Source organism: Liolophura sinensis, chromosome 6 (assembly GCF_032854445.1).
Source record: "Liolophura sinensis isolate JHLJ2023 chromosome 6, CUHK_Ljap_v2, whole genome shotgun sequence".
In the NCBI taxonomy this organism is placed as follows: domain Eukaryota; kingdom Metazoa; phylum Mollusca; class Polyplacophora; order Chitonida; family Chitonidae; genus Liolophura; species Liolophura sinensis.
The window spans coordinates 13,813,039-13,838,811 of record NC_088300.1 but is presented as its reverse complement, the minus strand read 5'-3'; the positions used below and the strand labels follow the sequence as shown (position 1 = coordinate 13,838,811).

Below are 25,773 nucleotides of genomic sequence, written 5' to 3'. Positions count from 1 at the left end.
CTTTGCATGGTCAAGGATTACTTTACGAACAGTATATAGTATTCCAGCAGAACAAGTACACCCAGGTACTCAGGGAAATATTTATAATAACATGCAAGGGCCTCCGTGGCCCAGTGGAGCTTCCCACCAATGCGGTCGCTGTGAGTTCAAGCCTAGCTCATGCTGGCTTCCTCTCCGGTTGTACACGTTGGAAGGTCTTCCAGCAACCTGTGGATGGCCATGGCTTTCCTCTGGGTTCTGCCCGGTTTCCTCCCACCGTATAAGTGAAATATTCTTGAGACTGAGTAAAACACCCATCAAATAAATAAATAAAATAAAAAATAACATACACGATTGCAATATATAAATACGGACAGACAGAAAGAATGGTTACAAGCATTTTACATTAGACATGCCCATACACTGGAGCTGCATGAGAAGAAGACACTTTCGAGATCTTGTGGAGATAGCACGAGGAGCATTCCCTTAGATGTCTTAGATTCACAGCCAGGTGCCCAGTAATCCGTATCTGGAACCAGAGCCAAGACACAAGGAAATCCGTTATCTACCAGGTTTAACGGGATGATCAGACCAACTCGCCCGGTTATACTCACATGGACAAGAGCAAACCTGATGTCTTGGTGTGTGCAAGTGTACCTCGAAATTTGCTGAGCATTTAACACTTTGCTATGTAGCAAATGGCACAATCAGCAAGTTTTTTGTTGACCGATGCCTCGCACATATTCGATTATTACAGGCATAGGCTATGCAGACTTTGGCGCCATCTTGCAGGCACCTTTATAGTGGAAAACCAAGCCATTCAGAAACTATACATATGTATACAAAGAATAAATAAACGATTTAGAATTAAACCCTTACGATGATGCTTTTCATAGGATATCATACTTTACAACGGCGGCAGGCCTGAAAAATATGTAATATTCTTGAGATTCTATTTTGTTTTATACATACAATGTATAAATGTATATATCTAAACTATGTCTATAGCTCAGCCATAATGATTTGTTCATGAATTTCATTTCTTATGCACAACAAATGCATTCAACATAAACAATACAAATGCAGCACCTGGTTTGTTTTCGTATATTTCTAACATTACACAGGCCTTACATGCATGCGCAGAGCTGCAGTTCATGATTATATGCAGTTATTTATACTATGTTGTTTGTAGATAAATTAGATTACAATGCCATCAAAACAAGAACCTCTTTTCTCTTGCATATGGACTCGGCTAACCGATCGAGCTGAGGAGAAGTTTGAATATAGTCTTAACCCAACAAAAGAGTACTTCTGCCGTCAGAAAAATTGACAAAATAAGAAAGAAAAGTTTTATCATTATCTGACTATACACACCAAACCTCAGTCTGTAAACAAAAATAACTCGCGAAATACCGATATATATATTCTGGAAACGACTACACGTAGGAAACGACAACAAATAAGAAATGTTCATAAATTGTTTTTACAGAAAAAGAGACATTTGTCAATAGTTTCCACTGTTTCTGGTATGTCTTCATGGTATATGTGAGTGAGTGAAATTATAAATTTGGCGCTTTCCGAGCCCTGAAGATGGATGATGCACGCCACACTTAACTGCAAAAGTAAATCTATACTACATTACTAGAGATAACACTCAGATAAACGGGATGAGGGTTGGGGCGACTCAAAATCGCCATGAATTTACAATGAACTTCGCCACTTCATTGAAAACTTTAACTCTGTCTCGTGGGGTATACAGATCTGCCTGTAATATGTGCTGAAAAATACCATAATGTGATAGCTTTGGAAACATTGGAGTTCATTACTATATTATATCTGGGACATCTTAAAAGAAAATGTACTTCGGACTAATCTACATCACAAAAATCATACCAGCCAGTTGGGTGACATTTTATCTTGAAAAGGTAAAAAAAAAAAACAAAAAAAAAAAAAACAAAACAAACAAATAAAAAAAAACTAAAAAACTAAAAAAAACCAAACAAAAAACTAAAAAAAAAAAACGCACACACCCAAAATTTTTTTGTTTCTCGGGTCTCACAATGTGATTACATCATTAATTTCGCCCCAGCGAGAAATGTGAACAAAAGATCATACGTATACATGTTACAATGATGAACAGTTTGTATTCTGATCCCAATCTAGACAAAAGCATCCATATTTTGGCACAAATGATAACTGTGAAATGAAGATTGTGAAACAAACGTGGGTGCAGTTTATTTCTTCACAGAAAGATTTTCACAAACATATCATAATGGCGATGCAAACATAACAAAAAAACACGAATAGTTCAAGTTTAAAATGTTCGTATACATGTACGTTTTGAAGGCACCATGCAGAATATTCAGTTAAAATAGCCTTTATAATATTAGATTAACTGTGGTGCAAGAAAAGGTGTGTATTGCCTTCCTCATCCACACAAGACCACAGAATCTGCCTTTGTATGCATATATGGAGTGTTGAAGTTTGCATGAACTTGTTACTTATTGAATCCATTGTATACACATGCAATCAAATGTATATATTCGGGAAATAATTCTGGCTATTCTGTCCAATGAGCTTTAATTCGTAAAGTGAATAACAGAAGATAATCTAAAAATAGTTCTGTGTAACTAGCGTGGGTGTCCAATAAAAGAATCTTTCAGCTGAATAAATCTTGGGAGCATTCCGTCCAATGGAAATCAAATAAAACAGGTTGCACAATGTGCATGTTTCTCTGTTCGTGTTTTCGTGTTTTTTTTTTCAAGGTTTGCTTTGTTTCAATTTTGTTAACCTTATTCTGTTTTGTTTCTTCCTCCATTCATGGAAGGTTACAAATGTGACAAATTATATTTTGCACAAACGTTGCTACAACTAGACGTGTATGATGTCATTCATGCTGACTTTCTTAGGCTAACACCCAATATTCTCTTCAAAACAATATATGGACACAATTGTCAAAGTGACAAAAGCTGCATAGGGTCTGCTTGCATCGTTCAAAAAGTCAGGCAAATCATTGCATCTTGAAACATAGTACATATGGCATGTGATATATGTATTAGTGTGTGTCAGAACTTCTTTTGAAAGTGCGTTATTCTTTCAGATAATATAACGATATAAATATAAGACATCATAATTCTTCTAACTAAATAATTATTTATTTATATAAAGTATCTCACACAATAAGCATAAAATATTAAACCAACACAAGAAAATAAACAAACTATGTAGGCCTACTCTTACATAGCCCACTTGATATGCACATGTCGAGACATGCCTAAATATCAAACTATAGCAAATATAATCAGCCACGGCACCTTTCAATAATGTAATAAAATATTTGTAAAACTTTAAAATATTCGATTCGATTGTAATCTATGTATTGTTCCACTATACCCGTAGTAAATAGCTAAATCACTGTTATGAAAACCTTTATATAAAGGTGAGAGAGTATACAATTCACGCTTATGCAGTTACAGCTCTTCAATTCCAATGCTAAATGACTCAGTTCCTTTTGCCGGGGGGGGGGGGGGAGCTTTGTTTTCTTTCTTCTCCTTTTCTGTTTTCTGCATTTACTGACCATGACTCCTGTGTACGTACTGCAACCTGGTTACGGAGACAGTTAACATGCTTTAAACAGTTGCAGTTTGTCAGAAAGATCAGGCGTGCGTCAAGGTGACCAACTCGGTGGTGGACCTAAAATTACAAGATGCAGAACCTCACAGGGACGCAAATGCTCGACACAGAAACCGCAATGCGGATATGGCCCTGCTTGATTGATCCGCCAATTATAGTCATTTGTATACCCAGTAAACACGAGACCTGGCTTACATGATGGCCAATGAGGTGAGAACTTCAAATAAGATGCGGCAGTAACGGGATACGTAGTAATGGGTTAGCGACGACAGTCTTTCACAGACTGTGTATATACATGCTGAGGAATGAGGGAGTTTATTCTCCATCTCATACCCAAAACAGACTATGTATTTGCCTGTGTAGTCTGCTATTCGGTATACATGCCAAGTGACAAAACAACAATAAACTGGACAAAAAAACAAAAACAAAACAAAAATAAAAACAGAAGAAAACAAAAATGAGCACAGATGTAACCGTGCTTAATTTTGTTTCACTTGTAATTCTATCTTGGAAAGAAATACCAATAAAAGATGTTTTTCCCGCAGTTCTTGTGGAGGACATTGAGGCATATAACTTGTCCATTAAGGATTACACATCAAAAGACAGTAACTTATATTTGCAGAGTGGAGATCAGTGCAAAGTACTGTCATTTCTGTTGGTCAACGAAACCAATGTGATGGACACCGCCTTATCTCCCCTTACCAGTATCCATCCTCCCTATGTTACATTACATCAACTTAGCGTAACCCAAAAGCCAGGAGAGCACAGCAGTTAAGCTCTGGTCGTTTCGGTGAAGAAGAAGGAAAAAAGGGAGGTGAAAAAAACGATTTGGTTGCTCCAAAAATATCTGCTCTAGCCGACGAGGTGACCTTGGGAAACGGCCGGTCGAACATACTAGCACCGAGCCGTGTAGCCTTCCAGTAGAGTTAGTGTGAGTCACTGAAAAACGCGCCAAGCTTATGTATGGTCCAACTATAGCATCTAGACTGCTTCTATATGCGTGTCAGTGGAGAAAAAAACAGTAGAGCGCGTCTGGAGGGCGATGTGGTTTCAAGTAGCCCCCAGTTGTATATGGCAAGAATTCTCAGCTATTTCGTTACGTAATCGATCTAGCTGCTTGGGCTAACCTACTGCCAGCGGCTTTCCTCTCTGGGCGCTGGACAGCTCTCGCCTCTGCGCTCTTCGCAATATACACCAGTCTTGCATCTCACCGCCTATGCCATAAAGCTACTGGTCGGCGGACAGCCGCTATTTTTTTCGGTTCGCGGGTCTATAGTTGTCGATAGCTAGACTGGTGGTAAAAATCAAATATTCATCGAGTCATATTGAAGATCGGCTTGGAGGGTCCTTTATACGGGGTACTTAACAATAAATCTATCCCTTTCCTGCTCGTCAGTGAAAAGCCTCGAAATTAACGAGTCGTTAAACGAGTCGGTAATAGTTCAGTTGTAATAGACGTCTATAGACACACACACACACACATATGTATAGTGGCGGCCAGCTGGGGCGGCCGTAACAGTTGTAGAGGCGGCAGTGGCTGTACAGGCCATTGCTGGATGTGGCACGCCTGTTATGTCAGATCATGTCAGTTTAGCCAGGCAGCCTCTCTCCCCTTTCGCCGCTAATGGTCGGGCCCTGGCTGGAAGGTCAGTCTATCTGTGACTCGCCTTACGGGCCAGCGCACATCAGTTGACCGCAATCTCTCTTTGAGCTCAGACGAACTCAGTCGGCGCGAGTGTAATTTTTTTTTCAGTGTTATGTCAGTGTGTGTCACAAGCTTGTCACCTTTTTCGCTTTATTCCGCCGGCTTTTAAGCTAATCGAACTTTTCGATGTGTCGTCTGGCAGTGATCAGAGACTGGTCTCGGAGAGCCCGACCTCTCCGAAGTGTCGCATCGATAAATCAATGTGAAAGTGACTAGTTTTTAAAACGCTTTTTTGCTCGCCAGTCAGTAGCTATATAGAGTGGGGAGCCGTACGGTAGATAGACACTGGACATAGGCCGGGCTGCTCTCGCCGTCAGCTTACCTCCTCTTACACGTGTCCGGAGGGCCGAGTGACCATCCCGGGGCTCCAGTGGGTAAGCCCCGCCGTGACCTTGAATGAACTTGCGTGGCCAGACAGTTCGTGACCTGAGCGAGACGAAATAAAGCAGGCAGACAGGGCCCGGCTAGGCAGGTGCTCGCCGCACATCTCCCAGAATGCAGCTCTAGAGGCGGCCATCTTTGTTGTTATTCTTTGTCCAAATGTAAACCCAGGCGGAGAAGCTTTGATGATCGCTCTGGCACGATGTCACGGAGAAAGCAGGGAAAACCACAGCAACGAAAGACAATTGATTCACGTAAGTATTACACATGGTAAAATTTCAGCAAAGTCGGAGCGTCATGGTTGTTTTGAAGGTTTTTTAAAGCAACATGGGTCCTCAAGTAGCCCTGGTCAACCAGGCCACGGTCGAGAGCATGGCGAGTTTGGCCTATCGCATAACCTGACGTTTTAAATTACCGGCCGTTGCCTAACGTGCTTTATGACTTAGCCGAAACTCTGAGAAATGTTTGCTGTGAACTTTTGAAAAAAGAAAAGTCGCCTTTGAGAGGTCATCGAGGTGAAATGGCCAGCTAGGCGACTTCCGAACTAGTTGAACATAGTAGTAAAAGTTAAGCGTCGCACATTAAAAACTTAGTTTAATTTCCTGTCTCACTTAAAACGTGCGTGACCCTTCACCTAATTTCCTTGATGACTGTCACATTTTCTTCTTTCGGAGAACTTTTGCGCTTTTTCGTATTTGCGCGCTCCAAGGTAGGGAAAGTTCTTAATTGGATCTGGAATCGCGAACGTCGCGCGCTGGTATAAATGCGCCGAAGGAGCGGAGGCTGAAGATTGGCCAGTATATAAGTCGGGTGAGTAGCGGAATACAGCCCATGACCCTTCGTCTCCACAGTCGGAATTGGTTAGCCACCTTACATCCACCAGCCAAAGACGACAGTCCGGCTCTCATACACACTTCCAACACTGCTGAATTATTTATGGCTGGCAATTTGGGACGGGATTTGCTAGTCAGCACCTAGCGGGTGTTCTGAAGCCTCATCATTCGCGGGCTTCCAAGCGCCAGCTTGTTTTCATTGGATGCCGATTCCCCCATTGATGAATATCAGGAATGTTTATGGCATTTAGGATGAAAAATTTACAGTCTCTCAAAAGTCATGAAAATTTCACTTATTATTTTTTTTTTGTTTTTTTTTTGTGTATTTTGATGTTTAAAAATTTTTTAAAACAGGTTTTATACACTCTGTTGCCAATAATTACCATGCAAGCAGCAACAGGATACAATTGATTTACTTCGCTTCTTTTTACTTCTATTCATTGGTTTATTTTGTAGAATTTTCCATGATGTAAAAAACAAAAAAAAAAGAAAGGACGCAAGGCAACTTGCTACTATTTTTTAAAATTTATTTATAAGAAATAAAAGGCCTTAGGGTCAGAAAGAAAAATAACAACAAAACAGTCATAGTCATGTCATATATTTTTTTAACACAAGGGACATTTTAAAATTCCTTTGCTCTCTCATTGGTAAATGAAAAAAATCTGATTGCAATGGCAAAGTCAGCTTTTGTTTCAAGCATTTACTATGTTTAAAATAAACTGACTTCATTTCCTTTTGGAGATGGAAGTATGTGGTATTGTACATTGATTATCTACATGATTTGACATATAACATTAGTTAACTGCCTGTAGGACTGGTGACTGTGTAAATGACCAAATCTGGAAAAAAAGAAGAAGTGTGTGTGTTTAGGGCATGTCAAAAGCTGTATCCTGTTCACTGTTTAGGTAATTATTTTGAAGGCATTTGCTCAGTTCATATGGTGCAGTGGTGTAAGCCATTACACTGCTTTCACTGGTGTCAAATTCAAGATTTTACTGTATGCTTGTCACCTTGCAACAAAATTTTCCTCATCTTTTGTTGAAGCAGTATGTTTTTTGTTCAAGAATGTTTACTATGAAAAGAACCCTATTAGTTTTAATAAAGGCCTACTTTAGTTAATTAGCATAAGTTTTACGAATTTGACAACAAAAGCACTTGGTACTCCATCAATATAGTCTTTTTTATTTGAAGGCATTATTTTTGTAGAAAAAGCTTATAATATTATTGGTTAAAGTATTTAATAAGTTTTAACAGATTGTCATCTTTTGCTGTATGGATTATGAGCAATCAAAATCAGATCAGTTACTTGTGGCTTACCTGTTGATTGTGTCAGGTGGTGTGAAGGATCCCAGGAAGTGTGAATACAGAAGCTTAACTATGTCAATTGTAACACCCCTTCCCTTCTCTCTCACCCCCACCCCACCCCCACTTGATTTTCACTCAGGGGGTCAATTGGCCTTAATCAATGGACAGACAACATGACTGTGCTAGTTAATTGACTTTGCACCTGGTCAATAAAGCTCAAGTGGTAAGTTTATTTGATGCCAGTCTCCTGCCTTGTTTGTCCCCAACAATCTATGCCATGCAGTAAGGGCCTGTGACAGATCTTTGTGTAATGTTTGGGTGAGTGGGATTTATACCCTTACAGGGTGGACAGCGGAGGACAGTGGCCTATTTAAACCTGTCCCAATGAAATACCTAGTACCTGTTACATAACCCTATCTGGCTGCTTTCTACCCAGCCCAATAGCTCACACTCCAGTACACTATCACACATGCATGGCTTCCCTCACTTGCTCAGGCTTGTACATTTTTGTCCTCATCTTTAGAGCGCAGCAATGTTCAGCAGAGTGAGACTGTGTCCTTGTCTATGTCTGCCTTCCAGGAAATAAAGTGACCTTTTAATTAATGTCCAAATAAGGTAAATATAAACATACAGCACATTGCAAAAGTACATTTATATAATGAGGTAGTATTAGTTTATATATGGCAGGGCAGACAGTACATAAACAGTGATTATCTGTGCACCTTATGCTTATTCTTTGTTCTTTTATATTGTATGGCTTTTTTTTGACTCACAAGTTGAGTAGGTCATGGTGGCCAGTGAATTTTGGGCAAGGTAAGCATATGTTTAAAGTTCATCTCATAGTGTTAATTCGATTTCTAATTTTTTCTAAAATAAGAATAAAAAAACTGAAATAAATTTTTCACCTGTTTCTGAAATTTGCTTTGAATTGTCACTAGAAAATAGAGAATCATCCAAGATTGTGGTTTATATAGCCAAATATTTAATTCAACATAAACCACAATTTTATACATATTTATGTGTTCAAGTTTTCTCATCTCCTTAAAATATTATTGAGCGAAAATTTAGTCATGCTTATATACAAAGGTAAGAAGGCTACAAATGTTTGCTAGCTACTGAAAATCTTCATCTCTATATCAAAATGATGCCAAAATGATTCCTTTATGTCACTGGAAAGACGCAAGCTTTATAAAACAGTGCAAATTATTTCTCTGCATGCACCCCATAGTTGTTTCAGAATGTTTCATAATATTGGCTGCAGAGGCGGTTTAAAAGGTTGAGGAATTAGTGTACTCTGATTATTACAACAAACAAAAAGAAAGACATACCTAAGTGATATAGTACATAAGAAAAATGAGCCTGTTGATTCAAAAGAGAGCAGAATTTATTGACGTCATTCATAAATTGAGGATCATCATTTTATACTTGATTCAAGCACACTGAAGTCAAGTATAATGCTGGTAACTCTGTGTTGGATACTATAATGCGATTTCATGCCTTGGTCCTTGATTTAGGTATGTGGCCAACTTATCCAATATCTATGAAGACAAAATGTTGTCTTCAATTAGTAAAATGTTTTGTAGGCTGATAAAAATTTGTACCAAAAGGATGTTGCAGGCATTTAATCAGGGCTGTTTACCTGAGGTAATATTGCATATTTTTTAATAAAAGTGTGGTCCAATAAATGTCTACATTTCCTTTTACAATTAAGAATGAGGGTACTAACTTTTTCATGCATGTCGGTCCATATTCACACCTTTACGAAAGTGTGACATGATTAGTACTGGATTGAAATTGAATTTATGGTTTATGTTACTGAGATTAATTAGGAAAATATTTTAATTGCCCCAGATTATTAAAACAGCTGTTTTCTCTTTTCTCATATTCTTACAGACAAAACTTTGTTTCAATTTTCAAACTCAATTTATATCCAACATATGTTGCTGTTGTAAAATATTGAAATACCAGCACAAAAAATAGTGATGATCTGACACGTTTTGTACTCTTTCTTTATTTAATTTTTAGAAGTCTTGCTTGTTCTGCTTTGCAGAGGTTACATGTGTATACTCATAAGTTTGGACAGAGAAATGAAAATTTGTAGATGTGATATTTTAGGGTTGACAGAAAGCTAAAAGGCTAATTACTTTCCAATTTTTCCATACACCTGATGGGTATGTGCCACTCTTTAGAAATGGAAATATTGAAAATAGAGTGCATTCAAAACTATTTTAATAAAACCTTGAAAACTGAAGGTAGTGAAAACAAATACTAGAATTCAAATAGATTCATCCAAGGCTGGAAAAAAATAACTATAAAATGCAAGCCACATACCTTTTTGTGCTTTGTGAATGATGCCATTCAAAACTTCCTGCAAAAGTTTCTGGTTACAAATCTACATGAACTCAGGGAAGAAAGTCTTCCTGTTCCCTTTTTTTTTTTATAAGTGATAATACCCTTTCCTTTCAGGTTTTATTTCTTGAATTTTGTAAAGGGCGATTGTAACAATTACAAACAGGTGAAAAGCACCATCTCTTGAAGCGGCTATGCTTAAGATGAACTTTAAGTTCAGTATTCACCTGATAAATTCATAGAAATAAGAACTTTAAACATTGTTTCAAGGAAAAATAGAATATCTGTCAAGAATGGATTCTGAAAGAATCTTTTTGACATCAGGTGAAATTGTTACTGGTGAAGACTTTGTTAAATTTTGAGTGTGTATTACAGGTAAGTAGGAAGTGAATGTGTGGTGTTTCAGGTCTGCTATTTACAGCATTGCATACTTCAGTAGAAAACAGTTTTATGCAGCCAAGATGAGGAAATCTTATGTAGTTGTCATCCCATGTTTTATTAAAAAATATTTTTTCACTGAGAGTTCAGTATATTGTGGATTTTCACATAAATACAGATTATCGCTGTGGAAAAGATTGATTTTGGGAATCAAGATTTCAGTTTTTTATTTAAATTTCAAATGTGTGTATTGCTGCCATTTACAATGTAAACTATGAGCGTGAGTTTTTGTAGCATCTATGGGAGTGTTTCTGTATATGTCGCATCAAATAAACCTAGAAATGGGCAACGATGTATAAATATTAGTTATGAAATGGATTTTTTTTTTCACTTTGGAACATATTCATACTGTTGGATCGAAAACCAGGCGGAGCGAACTAAAAGTGTAAAAAAGTATGCTTATGGTATATTGTGTAGTACTAGTATTTTGTCAACTGGCTGTAGAGAAACTATAACTCTTGCAGTAGCTACTAGAAATATGGTAAACATTTTCTTTTTTTTTTTTATATGTTGATTGAATGACTTGATGGGGTTGTATCTAGCAGCTTTGGTGTATTGTAAAAGCTATTACCTATCCACCCATAGCTCCCTCGAGACACTGGATGCCCATGTATGCTGTTCAACAAATCATTTTTTATATATATCAGTAATGATTGGCTTATTACTACAGTAAGGTATTTTATGAACAGATTTGAAATGAAGAAAGACAAGAAAGATATAAATGAAGGAAGACTAGAGATAAGTTTTATAAATCTGCCATGGACATATTTATGTAAATGTAGGCTTCAAAACACACACATTTTGGTACAAAAGTGTACTTCACATAGGTTTACTAGAGATTTTCATTAAACTGTCGGACTGAACATTGAGTTATGTTTTTTTTACTCTGCGTGGATTGAGAGTATTGCCTGGCATTACTGGGTGTTAACTCTGATTGTGTGCTACAAATAAGTAGTGAGGTAATTGTGAACATACATCTGGTCAATGCATCAACAAAGTGTGGCCTAATATTTCATTGCAGTATAAGAGCAGTTGATGACATGTTTCAAGATTTGTACAACAATATAACATTTTTGTGTTTCGAAGATTTTTACTACATTATAACATTTTTGTGTGAAAATTCTTTTACTGCAATATGACATTATTGGTAATACAATTTGCGCTGCAATGCAATATTGTATCAAGACTTTTACTGCCATATGAGATGTTTGTATCCCAAGATGTTTACTGCAATGCAGCAATGTTGTGACAACAAAACAATTTGTACAACAATGTAACATTTTTGTTTATCAAGATTTGGGATGCATTAGGGTGACAACAATGTGTGTCAAGAGTTGTAAAACTTGAAAAAGCACAGTTCTCACACTAATTCTTTATTAAGTTACTAAGACCACATTGAGTTATTTTCATGGAAAGCACACAAGCTAGTTTGATTTATGTTGAAATTCCATCAGTTCTCTGACAAAGATGATTTTGTGCTGGTGAGGCATTTAAAGGCATGGGCTTAACATTTGATCAGGGTTGTAACAAAGTGGTTTGGTTGGATGAGTGAACTTCTGGTTGTGTAATGTTTTGAGATGATCTCTGATGAAGAGGGAAGCAGTGAGCATGGATGAAGGGCCATATGAGCACACGTGGCTGAAAACAAGCTGGCTCGGAAACGAAGACTTCACCAGTGTTTCCCACGACTCTGTTGGCATGGTGCAGCCCACTGATCACAGAGCTTGTCTAACTTGCCTCAGCAGTTTTCTTTCTCACTCTCAATGTACATGTAGACTGGGCAAGAAGGGAGGAAAAAAATATATCTGGGGGAAGAAAAAAAGTTTGGATGGAGATGGAGAGGTTTGAGCTAAGGCTGGAATGGCGTGCACAGTGGCAATAAGTCTAGCAGTCGGGTAGAAGTGAAACAAACTCTCCCAGAGCTGTTGTCTAGGTTAGGGTTTCCCTTGGACCTGTTGTGTCTGGGTAGGAGAGTTTAACACAGCCCTGGCCTGTTGCCCTTCCACCTGCAGCCTCCCTGGGCGGACAATGTCGTACCCACGGGGTAAGTACCCACCACTACCTCTACACCAAAGGGGGTAAAGTTCAACCCTATCGCACAATATTAAGGCTAAAAGTATTGGTCAGAAAGAGGCAGGTTAAATGAAAAATGATAACAAAAGAAGGATGATGAGGAGGCAGTGTCTGAAGAGAGCGTCATATAGAAAAGTGATAAAACGCAGTTTCTAAAGGAATTATTTTTGTATAGGCTGACATCTGAACGGATTCAGGAAGGTTTGACAAAGTGGTATTGATTGTGGTCGAATGACTATAAAACGTGTAAGAGCCTTTGTGACTGATGAAAAGAGAAACTTCAGATTATAAAACAGACAAATATACTCATTGTTTAATATGAGGGCAAGATGGAGCAGATGGTTTTTGTCCTGGTCTGCTGTAAGAACAGGGAAAAAGCCGGCCGTATGAGTCATGTATAGGCTGGCCAGGCTGTCCTGCCTTTGTCCAGTGCCCGCAGGCCATGTGTTAGGACAATACCGCCCCATGGTCCTGGGCCCAGGCCACCTTGCCACTCTTCAGTTGATTATGCACAAGTTGTGTAATCTTAGATAAGCCAGAGGTCATCTCAGTTGACCCTGCCAGATTTGTCCTAAATTGAACAGCAGGGCCTGTGTATGTGCCTAACCCCCCCACCCCCCACACACTGGCCTCTTGTCAGGTTACGCTCTGTGTTTTACAATCAGCTGGCCCACACAATGCCCACACTGCCTTTCTCTCGCTTTCCTGTGTTTCTTATAGCTTGTGGACAATACTGTCTCCACAGCTTTTTTTTCTTTTTTTTTTTGGTTCTGCTACGCACAGGGACAAGGCATATCACCTTTCCTTTTTTGTGACATTACAGAACATATTTTTTTGAACAAGTTCTTATATATATATATATAGATATAGATATAGATATATATATATATATATATATATATATATATATATATATATATATATATATATATGTATATATATATATATATTCAGATATATTTTTTTTTCAAGATTTCTAGTTTTTGTTGTCCCTTATCAAATCTCTCCACCTGACATTTACAGGATGTTAACCCTGAAGAATTTGGCTTTACATAACAAACGACTTCTATGACACAGGTCAGGACCCTACTATTCAATTACTGCACTGCTTAGGCCTATGATTCTATTGCCAATGTATGAATATCTCTGGCTATAAATGTAGACATATCACGTAAAGTATATACAGCTAGTACTAATGTCAGCATAATGAAGCGAATCTACTAACGTGCCTTTTTTGTCTGTTTTGGAAGGGTCAGATTAACACTGCCATAAAAAAAGGAGATCTCATAATGTGACAAGTATAGTAAAGTTTTAAGATTAGGCAGTTTTTTGGGATGGAAAACATTACTCTGATTTATGACTTAGCCTTGTGAGTTTTTTTAGTGAATTTGTCCCTATAACAAGGTAAATTCACAAGTTAAAAATTTACTTGTGGCAAATAGCTGAAACTATTAAGCTAAGTAACGAGTCAGGGAGTTAGTCAGAAATGTGAGATCATTATTGTTTGAGCAGCGAGTTCAGATTCCATTTTTTCCATGCCAGAACCTCCTAAAACAGAAATTCTAATAGCACTAATTTCTTTATTTCTCCCATCCATGTACTACATGATTCATCAGATCGGATTGGAAGTCAGTCATTGGTTTAGCTGATGAACCTATCACATGGCCACTGTAACATGGGGACAGATTTTATTACATGTCAAAAAGATTTTTTAAAATATAATGTCATTTTCTCTTACAGTAGCCCTCCAGTGATTTATTTATTTATTTGATTGGTGTTTATGCTGTGCTCAAGAATATTTCACTTGTACCACAGCAGCCAGCAAAGTGGTGGGAGGACACTGGGCAGAGCCCTAGAGAATCCCACGACTATCTGCAGGTTGCTTACAGACCTCCCCTCGTACGGCCAGAGTGCCAGCCAATTGAGGGAAGCTGAAATGAGGTCTTTTAGTGGCATTAGAACCTACACATGTTACAACTTGCTCTTGTCTTGTACACTTCAGTACACATACAATAAATGTATTTATAGCCAAAAGCCAACAGGCTATGAAATGAAGGTTTGTGTGAAGGTAACACAAAATTTTGATTGAAAATTAAATTAAAAATTTTTATCTGGCATGGAAAGAGACTTTCATTTAAATCCGTTTACTGAAGTTTGATAATGGTTCACATCCTCTAATGTATGTGTTGATCTGTATCATTTTGATTTTTGATGTATACAACTCTTTTACACACTCTCGGCAGATTTGGACGATTCCATTTTTTCTAAGATCGTCTGCATTATTTTCAACCTGTTACATGTGTGTTCAGAACAGGTAACTTTTTTTCCCTCCTCTCTTCTGCCTGATTTGTTCTTTTTCCTCTCTATTCATGTCCAAATCTATACAACATGGTATACAGTGCGTGAAACTAAGCATCAGGGCTGAGTAAGGCTTGGCAGGGGGAAGGCAGGGATTGAAAACTTTATTTCCAAGAAAGAAGTGCGAGAGATAACAGTATATACATATAAGAATAGCCGGCCTAGGTCGTCTGTTTGTTAGACTGTTTTTCAGTAGTAGTATTTAGCAGTTTTACGGTAGCATCCATAGTGACGAAGAGGTATGGCCTAGTTGTTCACTGACCACATTTCAGCGCATGTGGCTGGCCAGTGAAGTGTTGGTGCCTAGGTCTTACCTGATATGATGTGAGGTTATATATAGACCAGGTGTGGCGAGTCGTTAGGACTGCACGTAGCTCGCTGATCAGACCACAGGTCACTCTTATCGAGACACACTTTTTGTCCGGCCATAGACAAGTCACAGCTAGTCTGAGCACAGAAGTAGTGCTTTGATGCTAGAGGTGACTGTCCATACATTGTCAGTGTAATCATATATACATATCCTTGTACACTGTACTTGATGGGGAAATTAGGAATGCAGTTTTCATAAATTAAAGATTTCGTGGGTTTGTTTACTTGTGGGGGAGACAATGTGAGGTAATATCATATGATTTCACTACAGTTTGTGAGGGACTAAACCGAATTCATTGCAAGGTCTTCCAGTGTGTATTCACATAGATATATTTGAAGACAATGAAGCAGGCTGTAGCCCAGTAATGTATGAGGAGCTGGTTTAACTAGGGCTCCAGCCAATGTCTGGTGGTTTATTCCACAAACTGTGGTAGTTACTGGGGCGGACTTGGACTATTTTGGCGCGGGACTCTGAAGGCTAAGACCTCCAGCTGCCTGTGGCATGCTGAAATTACTCAAAGATGCCGCATGCCACTTTTTCTCCCCCTGTCAAATAACAGTTTAGAGATTTTCGCCATCGGTGTAAGAGGAAGAGAGGACTGTAGAAATGCCCTAGCTAGTGTTGTGTGCGGGGTCTGGTGAAAGAGGAACAGAAGGGGAAGCGGCAAAAAAAGAGAGCGAGTGAATAAAAAAGACCCATAGGCTTGACCTTTACTCAAGAGCATGATCACATGATCACGTGCAGAAGAGCTGAGCCTTGGTCAATGTTAGCAAAGCAGTTTCAGGTCAAGTCAGACCGCCTTCACTGTAGTGGACTTGCCTACGCAACAGACACATCATTATTGTGGAGGTGCGGCCAAGCCGTTGCCATGGCAGCGTACTTCTTGTCTGATGGCTTCCCTATACTAGCAGGGGCCACTTCGTCGGGCCAGTAAACTGTATTTCCTTTCCCAGCCCTAGTACCTTGGGCTGGCCACACACTGATACGCAGCAGACACTAGCAGGAATGTAACTTGTGCTCGAAAACAGAAAAAAAGACACAAGCAGAAAAGATCGCCTGTTTAAAAGTAACTTGTAAAGCATGTGGGTGTGTCTATACACCTTTAGATAGAAAATACTTTTTGTGCCTACTTGGACCTATACAGATCATTTGTCTTCTGTCCCACGGGCCTTCAAAACACAGCAACTTGAAACTCTGTCTCGATGAAGAAATTTAAGTGTAATTTTTTTGTCATCATGCTTTTTTTTTTTACCTGTCTGGCATTAGCACTTGAGATGTCGTGCTTTTAGCATGTGTTCATAGTTTTGTTCTCCTAGCTGAAGGAAATAAAGAATTTTTCCCTTGGGGTAGGATTAAAAGGAAAATTTCCCCTGACATGACTAGCTACCAGTGAAAGATGTTGATAGAGTCCGTGGAAGATTTTCCCTGCTGGCTACAAATTTAATCAGTCTAAGTATTATTTATGTAACAAACAGTAGTTCCTAATTACAAATCTAGCAAACAGATGAGACGAAGGTCAACTAAGATAATATGACTTTTGATGAGGACAAAATGGAGAGCATGGAGTTGTTGAATTCGCATTAACAAGTAAGAGCATTTTGCTCCTATCTATAGGTGAAGCCTAGAAAAGAGCACATAGACAGGGATGATTTTTCCTAGCAATATTAAATTAATTTGTTTAGACTCTCAGGGGGTATTTGCTAGATATTAGTAATTACTAAAATAAAACACAGTTTATCAAAATAATGGTTAATAATTTCTACCTTTTATATAACATATTAAGCGGTGATTGACACCCAATTACGCTATGCAAGGCAAAGCAGAAATAATAAATCAGTATAAAATATGCAGAAAAAAATACATTGTCTAAAGGCAGAGGTGGTGCTTGATCTCTAATAAGATGATTGACAGTATTTTTTGATGCCATAATGGCAGATAGCTTTGTGATGAGGCAATGCCAGACATCATTCTCATATGATGTGGTAAAAAATACCATTCTTTGATGACCTATTTTTAGTGAGTACCATTCTCTGATGACATACTAGAGAATCCCCTTCTTTGATTACTTTATAAGGAGTAACATTCTCAGATGACATAAATATGCAATACCGTTCTCTGATGACATAAATATGGAATACCATTCTCCAATGACATAATATGCAATACCGTTCTCTGATGACATAATATGCTATACCGTTCTCTGATGACATAAATATGGAATACCATTCTCTGATGACATAATATGGAATACCATTCTCTTATGACATAATATGAAATACCATTCTTTGATGACAGAATATGCTATACCATTCTCTGATGACATAATATGCAATACCATTCTCTGATGACATAATATGCTATACCATTCTCTGATGACATAAATATGGAATACCATTCTCTGATGACATAATATGCAATACCATTCTCTGATGACATGCAATACCATTCTCTGATGACATAATATGCAATACCATTCTCTATTGACATAATATGCAATACCATTCTCTGATGGCATAATATGCTATACCATTCTCTGATGACGTAAATATGGAATACCATTCTCTGATGACAATATGCTATACCATTCTCTGATGACATAATATGCTATACCATTCTCTGATGACATAATATGCAATACCATTCTCTGTTGACATAATATGCAATACCATTCTCTGATGGCATAATATGCTATACCATTCTCTGATGACATAATATGCTATACCATTCTCTGATGACATAAATATGCAATACCATTCTCTGATGACATAATATGCAATACCATTCCCTGATGACATAATATGCTATACCATTCTCTGATGACATAATATGCTATACCATTCTCTGATGACATAAATATGCAATACCATTCTCTGATGACATAATATGCAATACCATTCTCTGATGACATAATATGCAATACCATTCCCTGATGACATAATATGCTTTACCATTCTCTGATGACATAATATGCTATACCATTCTCTGATGACATAAATATGCAATACCATTCTCTGATGACATAATATGCAATACCATTCTCTGATGACATAATATGCTATATCATTCTCTGATGACATAATATGCTACATGTATAACATTCTCTGGTTTTATAACCGGGAATAACATTCTCTGATCACATAAAAATAGAATGACATTTTCGGATTACATTATATGCTACATGAATAACATTCTCTGATGACATGCCTTATAACACTCTAAATGACATGCTGTAAGATGTTCGTAGGATATTAAGTGTTAATATAATGTAATTGTAATTGCCTCTGATGATCTAATGTGACATCTGTGATCATTGCTGCTGACAATGCCACAGAACATTCGCTGATGAAGTATTAATTGCAACATGTATACTTGTATGTAACATGTTGGATAACTCTAAATCAGTTTTCTGCCACATCACAAATTATATCCTTACTTTTAGTGGTGAACTGCCTAATACTGTACCAGACATCAGAACATTCCCTGATAACCTAAGTAATATCTGCATCATGCTCCAGAAAGTATTGACTCATGACAAAATGCAATATCTTGATAGTATTGCCTGTACTGTGTGTAACACTGGATATTGTTGTGTGATAAAATACTGCACAGCAGTCTCTGTGAACTATGTTGAAATATTGTCTTAAAATATTTGTGACATAATAATGGGTACATTACCTGATGATATTATTCAGGGCATATCCACTGCTGTCCAGACTACTTTCTCTGGTGACATAATATTGGGTAACATTACCTGAGGGTGTAATTCAGGACACATTCACTACTGTCTAGACTACATTCTCTGGTGACATAATATTGGGTAACATTACCTGATGGTGTAATTCAGGACACATTCACTACTGTCCAGACTACATTCTCTGGTGACGTAATATTGGGTAACATTACCTGATGGTGTAATTCAGGACATATTCACTACTGTCTAGACTACATTCTCTGGTGACATAATATTGGGTAACATTACCTGAGGGTGTAATTCAGGACACATTCACTACTGTCCAGACTACATTTTCTGGTGACATAATATTGGGTAACATTACCTGAGGGTGTAATTCAGGACACATTCACTACTGTCTAGACTACATTCTCTGGTGACATAATATTGGGTAACATTACCCGAGGGTGTAATTCAGGACACATTCACTACTGTCCAGACTACATTTTCTGGTGACATAATATTGGGTAACATTACCTGAGGGTGTAATTCAGGACACATTCACTGCTGTCTAGACTACATTCTCTGGTGACATAATATTGGGTAACATTACCTGAGGGTGTAATTCAGGACACATTCACTACTGTCTAGACTACATTCTCTGGTGACATAATATTGGGTAACATTACCTGATGGTGTAATTCAGGACACATTCACTCCTGTCCAGACTACATTTTCTGGTGACATAATATTGGGTAACATTACCTGAGGGTGTAATTCAGGACACATTCACTGCTGTCTAGACTACATTTTCTGGTGACATAATATTGGGTAACATTATCTGAGGGTGTAATTCAGGACACATTCACTACTGTCTAGACTACATTCTCTGGTGACATAATATTGGGTAACATTACCTGATGGTGTAATTCAGGACACATTCACTACTGTCTAGACTACATTCTCTGGTGACATAATATTGGGTAACATTACCTGATGGTGTAATTCAGGACACATTCACTACTGTCTAGACTACATTCTCTGGTGACATAATATTGGGTAACATTACCTGATGGTGTAATTCAGGACACATTCACTACTGTCTAGACTACATTCTCTGGTGACATAATATTGGGTAACATTACCTGAGGGTGTAATTCAGGACACATTCACTACTGTCTAGACTACATTCTCTGGTGACATAATATTGGGTAACATTACCTGATGGTGTAATGCAGGACACATTCACTGCTGTCTAGACTACATTCTCTGGTGACATAATATTGGGTAATGTTACCTGAGGGTGTAATTCAGGATACATTCACTACTGTCCAGACTACATTTTCTGGTGACATAATATTGGGTAACATTACCTGAGGGTGTAATTCAGGACACATTCACTGCTGTCTAGACTACATTCTCTGGTGACATAATATTGGGTAACATTACCTGATGGTGTAATTCAGGACACATTCACTACTGTCTAGACTACATTCTCTGGTGACATAATATTGGGTAACATTACCTGATGGTGTAATTCAGGACACATTCACTACTGTCCAGACTACATTCTCTGGTGACATAATATTGGGTAACATTACCTGATGGTGTAATGCAGGACACATTCACTGCTGTCTAGACTACTTTCTCTTATGACATAATAATGAGTACATTACCTGATGATATTATTCAGGACATATTCACTACTGTCTAGACTACATTCTCTGGTGACATAATATTGGGTAACATTACCTGAGGGTGTAATTCAGGACATATTCACTACTGTCTAGACTACATTCTCTGGTGACATAATATTGGGTAACATTACCTGAGGGTGTAATTCAGGAAACATTCACATTAAACATTAAGATAGTATAATCTCATCATGCTGACCTAATACAGGGAAAATTTGCTACTTTCAAGAGTGCATTCCCTGATGATGCAGTATTGGATGACTTGGATTGTAATATGGTTTAGCATTTTCTTTAAAAATTACAAAGTTGAACTGATCATGAGAAAAATTGATGCCCTGTAAATCTTAGAGACAAGAAGCTATTGATTATTGCTGTAACAGTATGTATTGTCTGAAGTGTGTGTCTATTGACTGTGAAAAATATTTGCCACTGACATACACATTTATATTGTTGGGTGCAAGTGGTGGGTACTATAAATCTATTTGACAGTTGAGGTGATGAATAAGGGAATAAGGCTGATGTAAGATGTAGGAGCCTGTCTCCAGATGAACCACTGGTATTGAATATTGAATGGAAAGATTATGTAGGACAATGGATTACACAGAGATATGTTAGTTCTACATTCTTGTCATTGTACATCACATATTGGACATCATTTCAGAGGTAATACATCACCAGACATCTGTCATGAGATAGCATTCAACTTTCTCATGATTAAAATTTGTTTGATAAAATTACGCAATAAAATATTCATTTTGTGTCCAGAACTTGTTTCACACAGGATATTGGCCAGTGTCGGGCAGAGATTTTGTCTCTGATACTGGAGATGGGGTGTGTTAATGGGGTGAACATGGCTGACTTTATGACTTGTCTTCATCCTGGAATAGCACTATTTATATAGCTACCCAGCTAGCTGAATACCCTTAAGCAGGACAGGGAAGACCTTGCACATCTGTTCCTTTTATTAAATGTAGAATCAGTTACATACATGTAATTGTACCCAACATATTTGGTGTAATCAAGCTGTCACTACCTTAATTCCTTAACCTTTTCACATATGTAAGAGCAAATTTGAGTGGAATGTATGGACCGGTTATATTTGCATTTGGAGGCAAAAGTACATTTTTTGGGTTGGCCAATTTTAAGGCTTCACAAAAGATTACAGTTGTATGAGTATTGTTTTATTTCTTTTCGGTTTTATTTATTTATGTATTTATTTGATTGTTTTTTTTCTGCCATTATACTAAATTTCTAGATTTATATGATGACAGTCAGTTTTAGGGGTGGAAGACAACAGATTTGATACATGTATCAAACTAGAAAAGTTCCAGTGTAACCCTGCTATTGAATGGATAGAAGACTAATGACCAATTGATTCTGTAACCCTTGGGAACCATAAAACGGGGCGCTCTTCCATAGGTGAAATATTCTTTAGTATGGCGTAAACCTCTAGTCAAATAAATAAATGAAATAAGAACATGAGTGGAAATGCTCCGTTGTTTTTGTAAAGACTAGACAGTCCAGCAGACAAAGACTACATGCATGTTATAAATGTATTGTGATGTTGTGAGATTGTAGGTGTCTGTGTGTGTGTGTTTGTAAGGACAAGGTGCTGTCCTGTCTAACCCTGGTGTATACACAGGAGACCAGCCCCCCACAACAACCAGACACCCACACCACTGAAGCCTGGGAACGCTATTCTCTATCAGGCCTGAAATCACTGGTCTAGTTTTTGTTGTGGTAATCTAGGTCCTCCATGAAATGGTGTCCATTGATTATCAATAGGTTATGTAAGGCTGTGGAATACTGGCAGGGCTGGCCGGGTCAAGCAGACTTAAGGTCAGGCAAGCCTGGACAAAGCGTGAGCTGGGAACAGCTACACAAGTAGAATGCTGCCACACATATGCATGTGTGCTGTCGCCACACTGCTTCCCTACCCCCCTTGTCAGGTCGGCAGGCGGGCGGGCGGGCGTCATTACGTAAAGAAAGGCTGTAAGACAAGGCCCTGGACAGAGGGGAGCTGCCAGCCGGTGCTTATTGAGATATCTGAATAGCCCAACAATGGACCCGACAGAATATTTTATCTCCCAGCCAGAAATAAAAACTCACCTATATAGTCATACTGAATCAGTGAAGCAAGAATCAGCCAGCACAATGAAGGGCAGTCGGCTTTATTTCTCAGCTAGCATGACCAGTTCTTTTGAGCTAAGATTTTGTAATAGTTACACAGAAGGAAGGTGTCAGCAGACATTGACCCTTGGGGTGTGGCGAGTACAACTCAGCCTAGCCGCCAGGGATATGGTCTGTGCACACTCACTGATTCAGGAGAGTCCGCCACTGTAAACTATGAACTTACTGGTAATAAATAATACACTAGCAAGGAGGTCAGATATAGGTGTAATAATACAGTAAATCTTCTGAGTTTACCTGAAATGCGTGTGAGAGGAAGAAGGTTGTTTGGAAGAGTGAATAGTCGAGCAGTTGAGGTGAAAGGGGACGTGTTCTGTGCCGATATTTAAAAGTGCTTATCATGGTGTTGGCAGAGCTTGTACGAGTGTTGCGACACACATGTGATAAGATACATACATGTAGGAGTAATCCTACACACTGTAAAATTTTGATTTTCCACTTAGTTGGTGTTTATTGCCATACAAAAATCACATTAGTTATACCATGGTTGTCAGTTTTAAATATAAAAAAAGTGGGCAAGGGGTAAATGTAAAATAATGACAGACAAACTTGCGGAATCAGGACTTGAACTTGTCACCTCATCCACATGGTATTTTTAACATGGTGAACATTTTCAGTAGCACCACCTGAATCCTTGTTGCATTAGAGTACCTCTCTAAGTAGAAGAACAGTAGCAATGGATATTTGAGAAGCGATTCATCAATTCACAGGCAAATGCACTGATACATGTACTACCTGTAAATGCGTTATATCCAAGTTTAATAAATAAATAAAGTACAGAGTCATATTTAATCATTGTTTAGTCTGTAGTTGTGGATAAATATTGGCAGACGTTTTGTATGTAATACAGGTGGATGTTAGAGAGGAGTTTTTTGTTCTTGTTGTTCAATGAGTACAGGCCAGGAATGAAATGTTGCTTGTTTTCAAAAGTGTGGGATGCAATAATTCATGAAGGATGTATGTGCCTGCTGCTCTTTGTATTATATGTAAAATTGAAAAAAAAAACCTAAATAGATGAAATGTGTTTTGCTTTAGAGAGGCCGTCACCAGCTCCCTGAATTTGGTTTAGGGCTTATGGCTAGTGGTATTGTTAGCCATGTTGTAATATTACACACTATATCTTCATCAGGTTACATTATCCGCTGTTACATAGAGTTCCGACAGGCCAATTATCAGAGGTGTTAAAAGTGCTGCCAGAACAAGCCCTGCACCCAATCCTATCAAATTATGATGATAGGCATGCATGCTATATGACAGATAGTTGCTTGTCAACTGATGGACTGGGGGGTGATTACCAATGGACGGGGTGGGGAAGGTTATGTATTAATACAGGCTTTGGTACCCCCCTGCAGTCAATCGCAAGATCTAACCACTGGTACCACAAGAAGGCCACGGGGTATTGTGTAATCATAACTAAACCTGCAGTGATGTGCAGTTTATTATGGGAAAAAATGCAGCCATACATGTGCATGTAGTATGTCCTCAGCAATCCATTTCCATCCACTATTGACAGCCAGATTTTACAAATTCAGATTTTCTGCAGATGCTATTTTAAACATGAAATTTTTATTTTGAAATGGTTTGGCAGCAACCTGTGGATGGTCCTGGGTTACCCTTAGGCTCTGCTGAGTTTTCTCCCACTATAATGCTGGCCACTCAAGTGCTCTATGTCTCCAGCCCGACTGTATCTGTGGAGTAATGTTGGTGTGCCTTCTAGCTGCCAGGGCAATACAGGATTGTATAACTGAGTCTTGTGGCATTACCACACAGATCAACCTGTCCTCAAGATGGTACATTAAGCGTGCTGACTGTACACATGCCACCGATGTAGTATGATGCAGCCGTGGCACCAACTGTGACCAGGTGCATGACTGTGCTGAGTTCCATGTCAAACTACATTGTATGTAGGTGTACCATATTCCTCCAGCTAGAATAGCCTACAACTGAACTGCCAAAGTAACCTGTCACTGGGATGCTCTCCCTTTAAAACTGGAGCCGTGGCTAAAGTGTGCACCTGGAATCTGGTATTATCGGTGGCCCAGGTAGTGAAATATTACAGGGTTTAAATCTGTCAGCATCTTGCATGCACTGGTTACTTAGGCATGGACTAGGGGTAAAGACTCTATGTAAGTATAGCCAGACCTTCCATCTTCCCTGCTTCCTTATGTCGCACGTGCTCAATGCTGGACCTATTGTATATGGGTTGTGATGATGCAGCAACAGCTATACATATTACACTGTAGTATTGATCAATACTGGTCTGCCAACATGATATTATGTATTCATAAACCATACACCCACAGGTTTCCTACACAAGGTGACCTGAGAAGTTTTAGCCAGCCGTATTTTAACATGTCCGAAGTTAAAAAAAATAAGGAAAAAAAATACTAGGAAATCTGAAGATATATAGTTGACAAATGAGAATAATACAATCATAAGATGCATATGGTTATAGTTTATTATGTTTGTAGGTAGTGTAAATTATATACATATTTGGTAGTATGCAAAGGTATGTAGTAAGGCTGATTGGTGGCTGTTTGGTCTGTATCTTTATTTGGAGTGAGGAAAAGACGAAGCATTTGTATTCCATTTGTAGGTTCATTGTTTGACTAGCAGTACATCATCTCACACAAACTACTTTCCAGACACTCATTCTGTCTGCTTCATTGTACTGAATTAAATTGGATAAGATGAATTGTTTTTTTTTTTTTTTATGTATCCATGAGTTACATTAAGTTACAGGTTATAGTTAATTACAGATTAGGAGTTTGAGTTACACACGCTTTCCTTTGAAT

At 38.3% G+C, this 25,773-nt stretch overlaps 1 protein-coding gene across 1 annotated transcript in view; it reads left to right on the top strand.

Annotated features, from left to right (window-relative positions):
- Positions 1-5,339: 5,339 nt before the first annotated feature.
- LOC135466798 (B-cell lymphoma/leukemia 11A-like) overlaps positions 5,340-25,773 on the top strand; it is a 68,828-nt gene continuing 48,394 nt past the window's right edge. Inside the window, exon 1 of the mRNA XM_064744490.1 lies at positions 5,340-5,952. Within this exon, the coding sequence (XP_064600560.1) occupies positions 5,901-5,952 (52 nt within the window). The 5' untranslated portion in view covers positions 5,340-5,900. The remainder of the gene's footprint in view (positions 5,953-25,773) is intronic.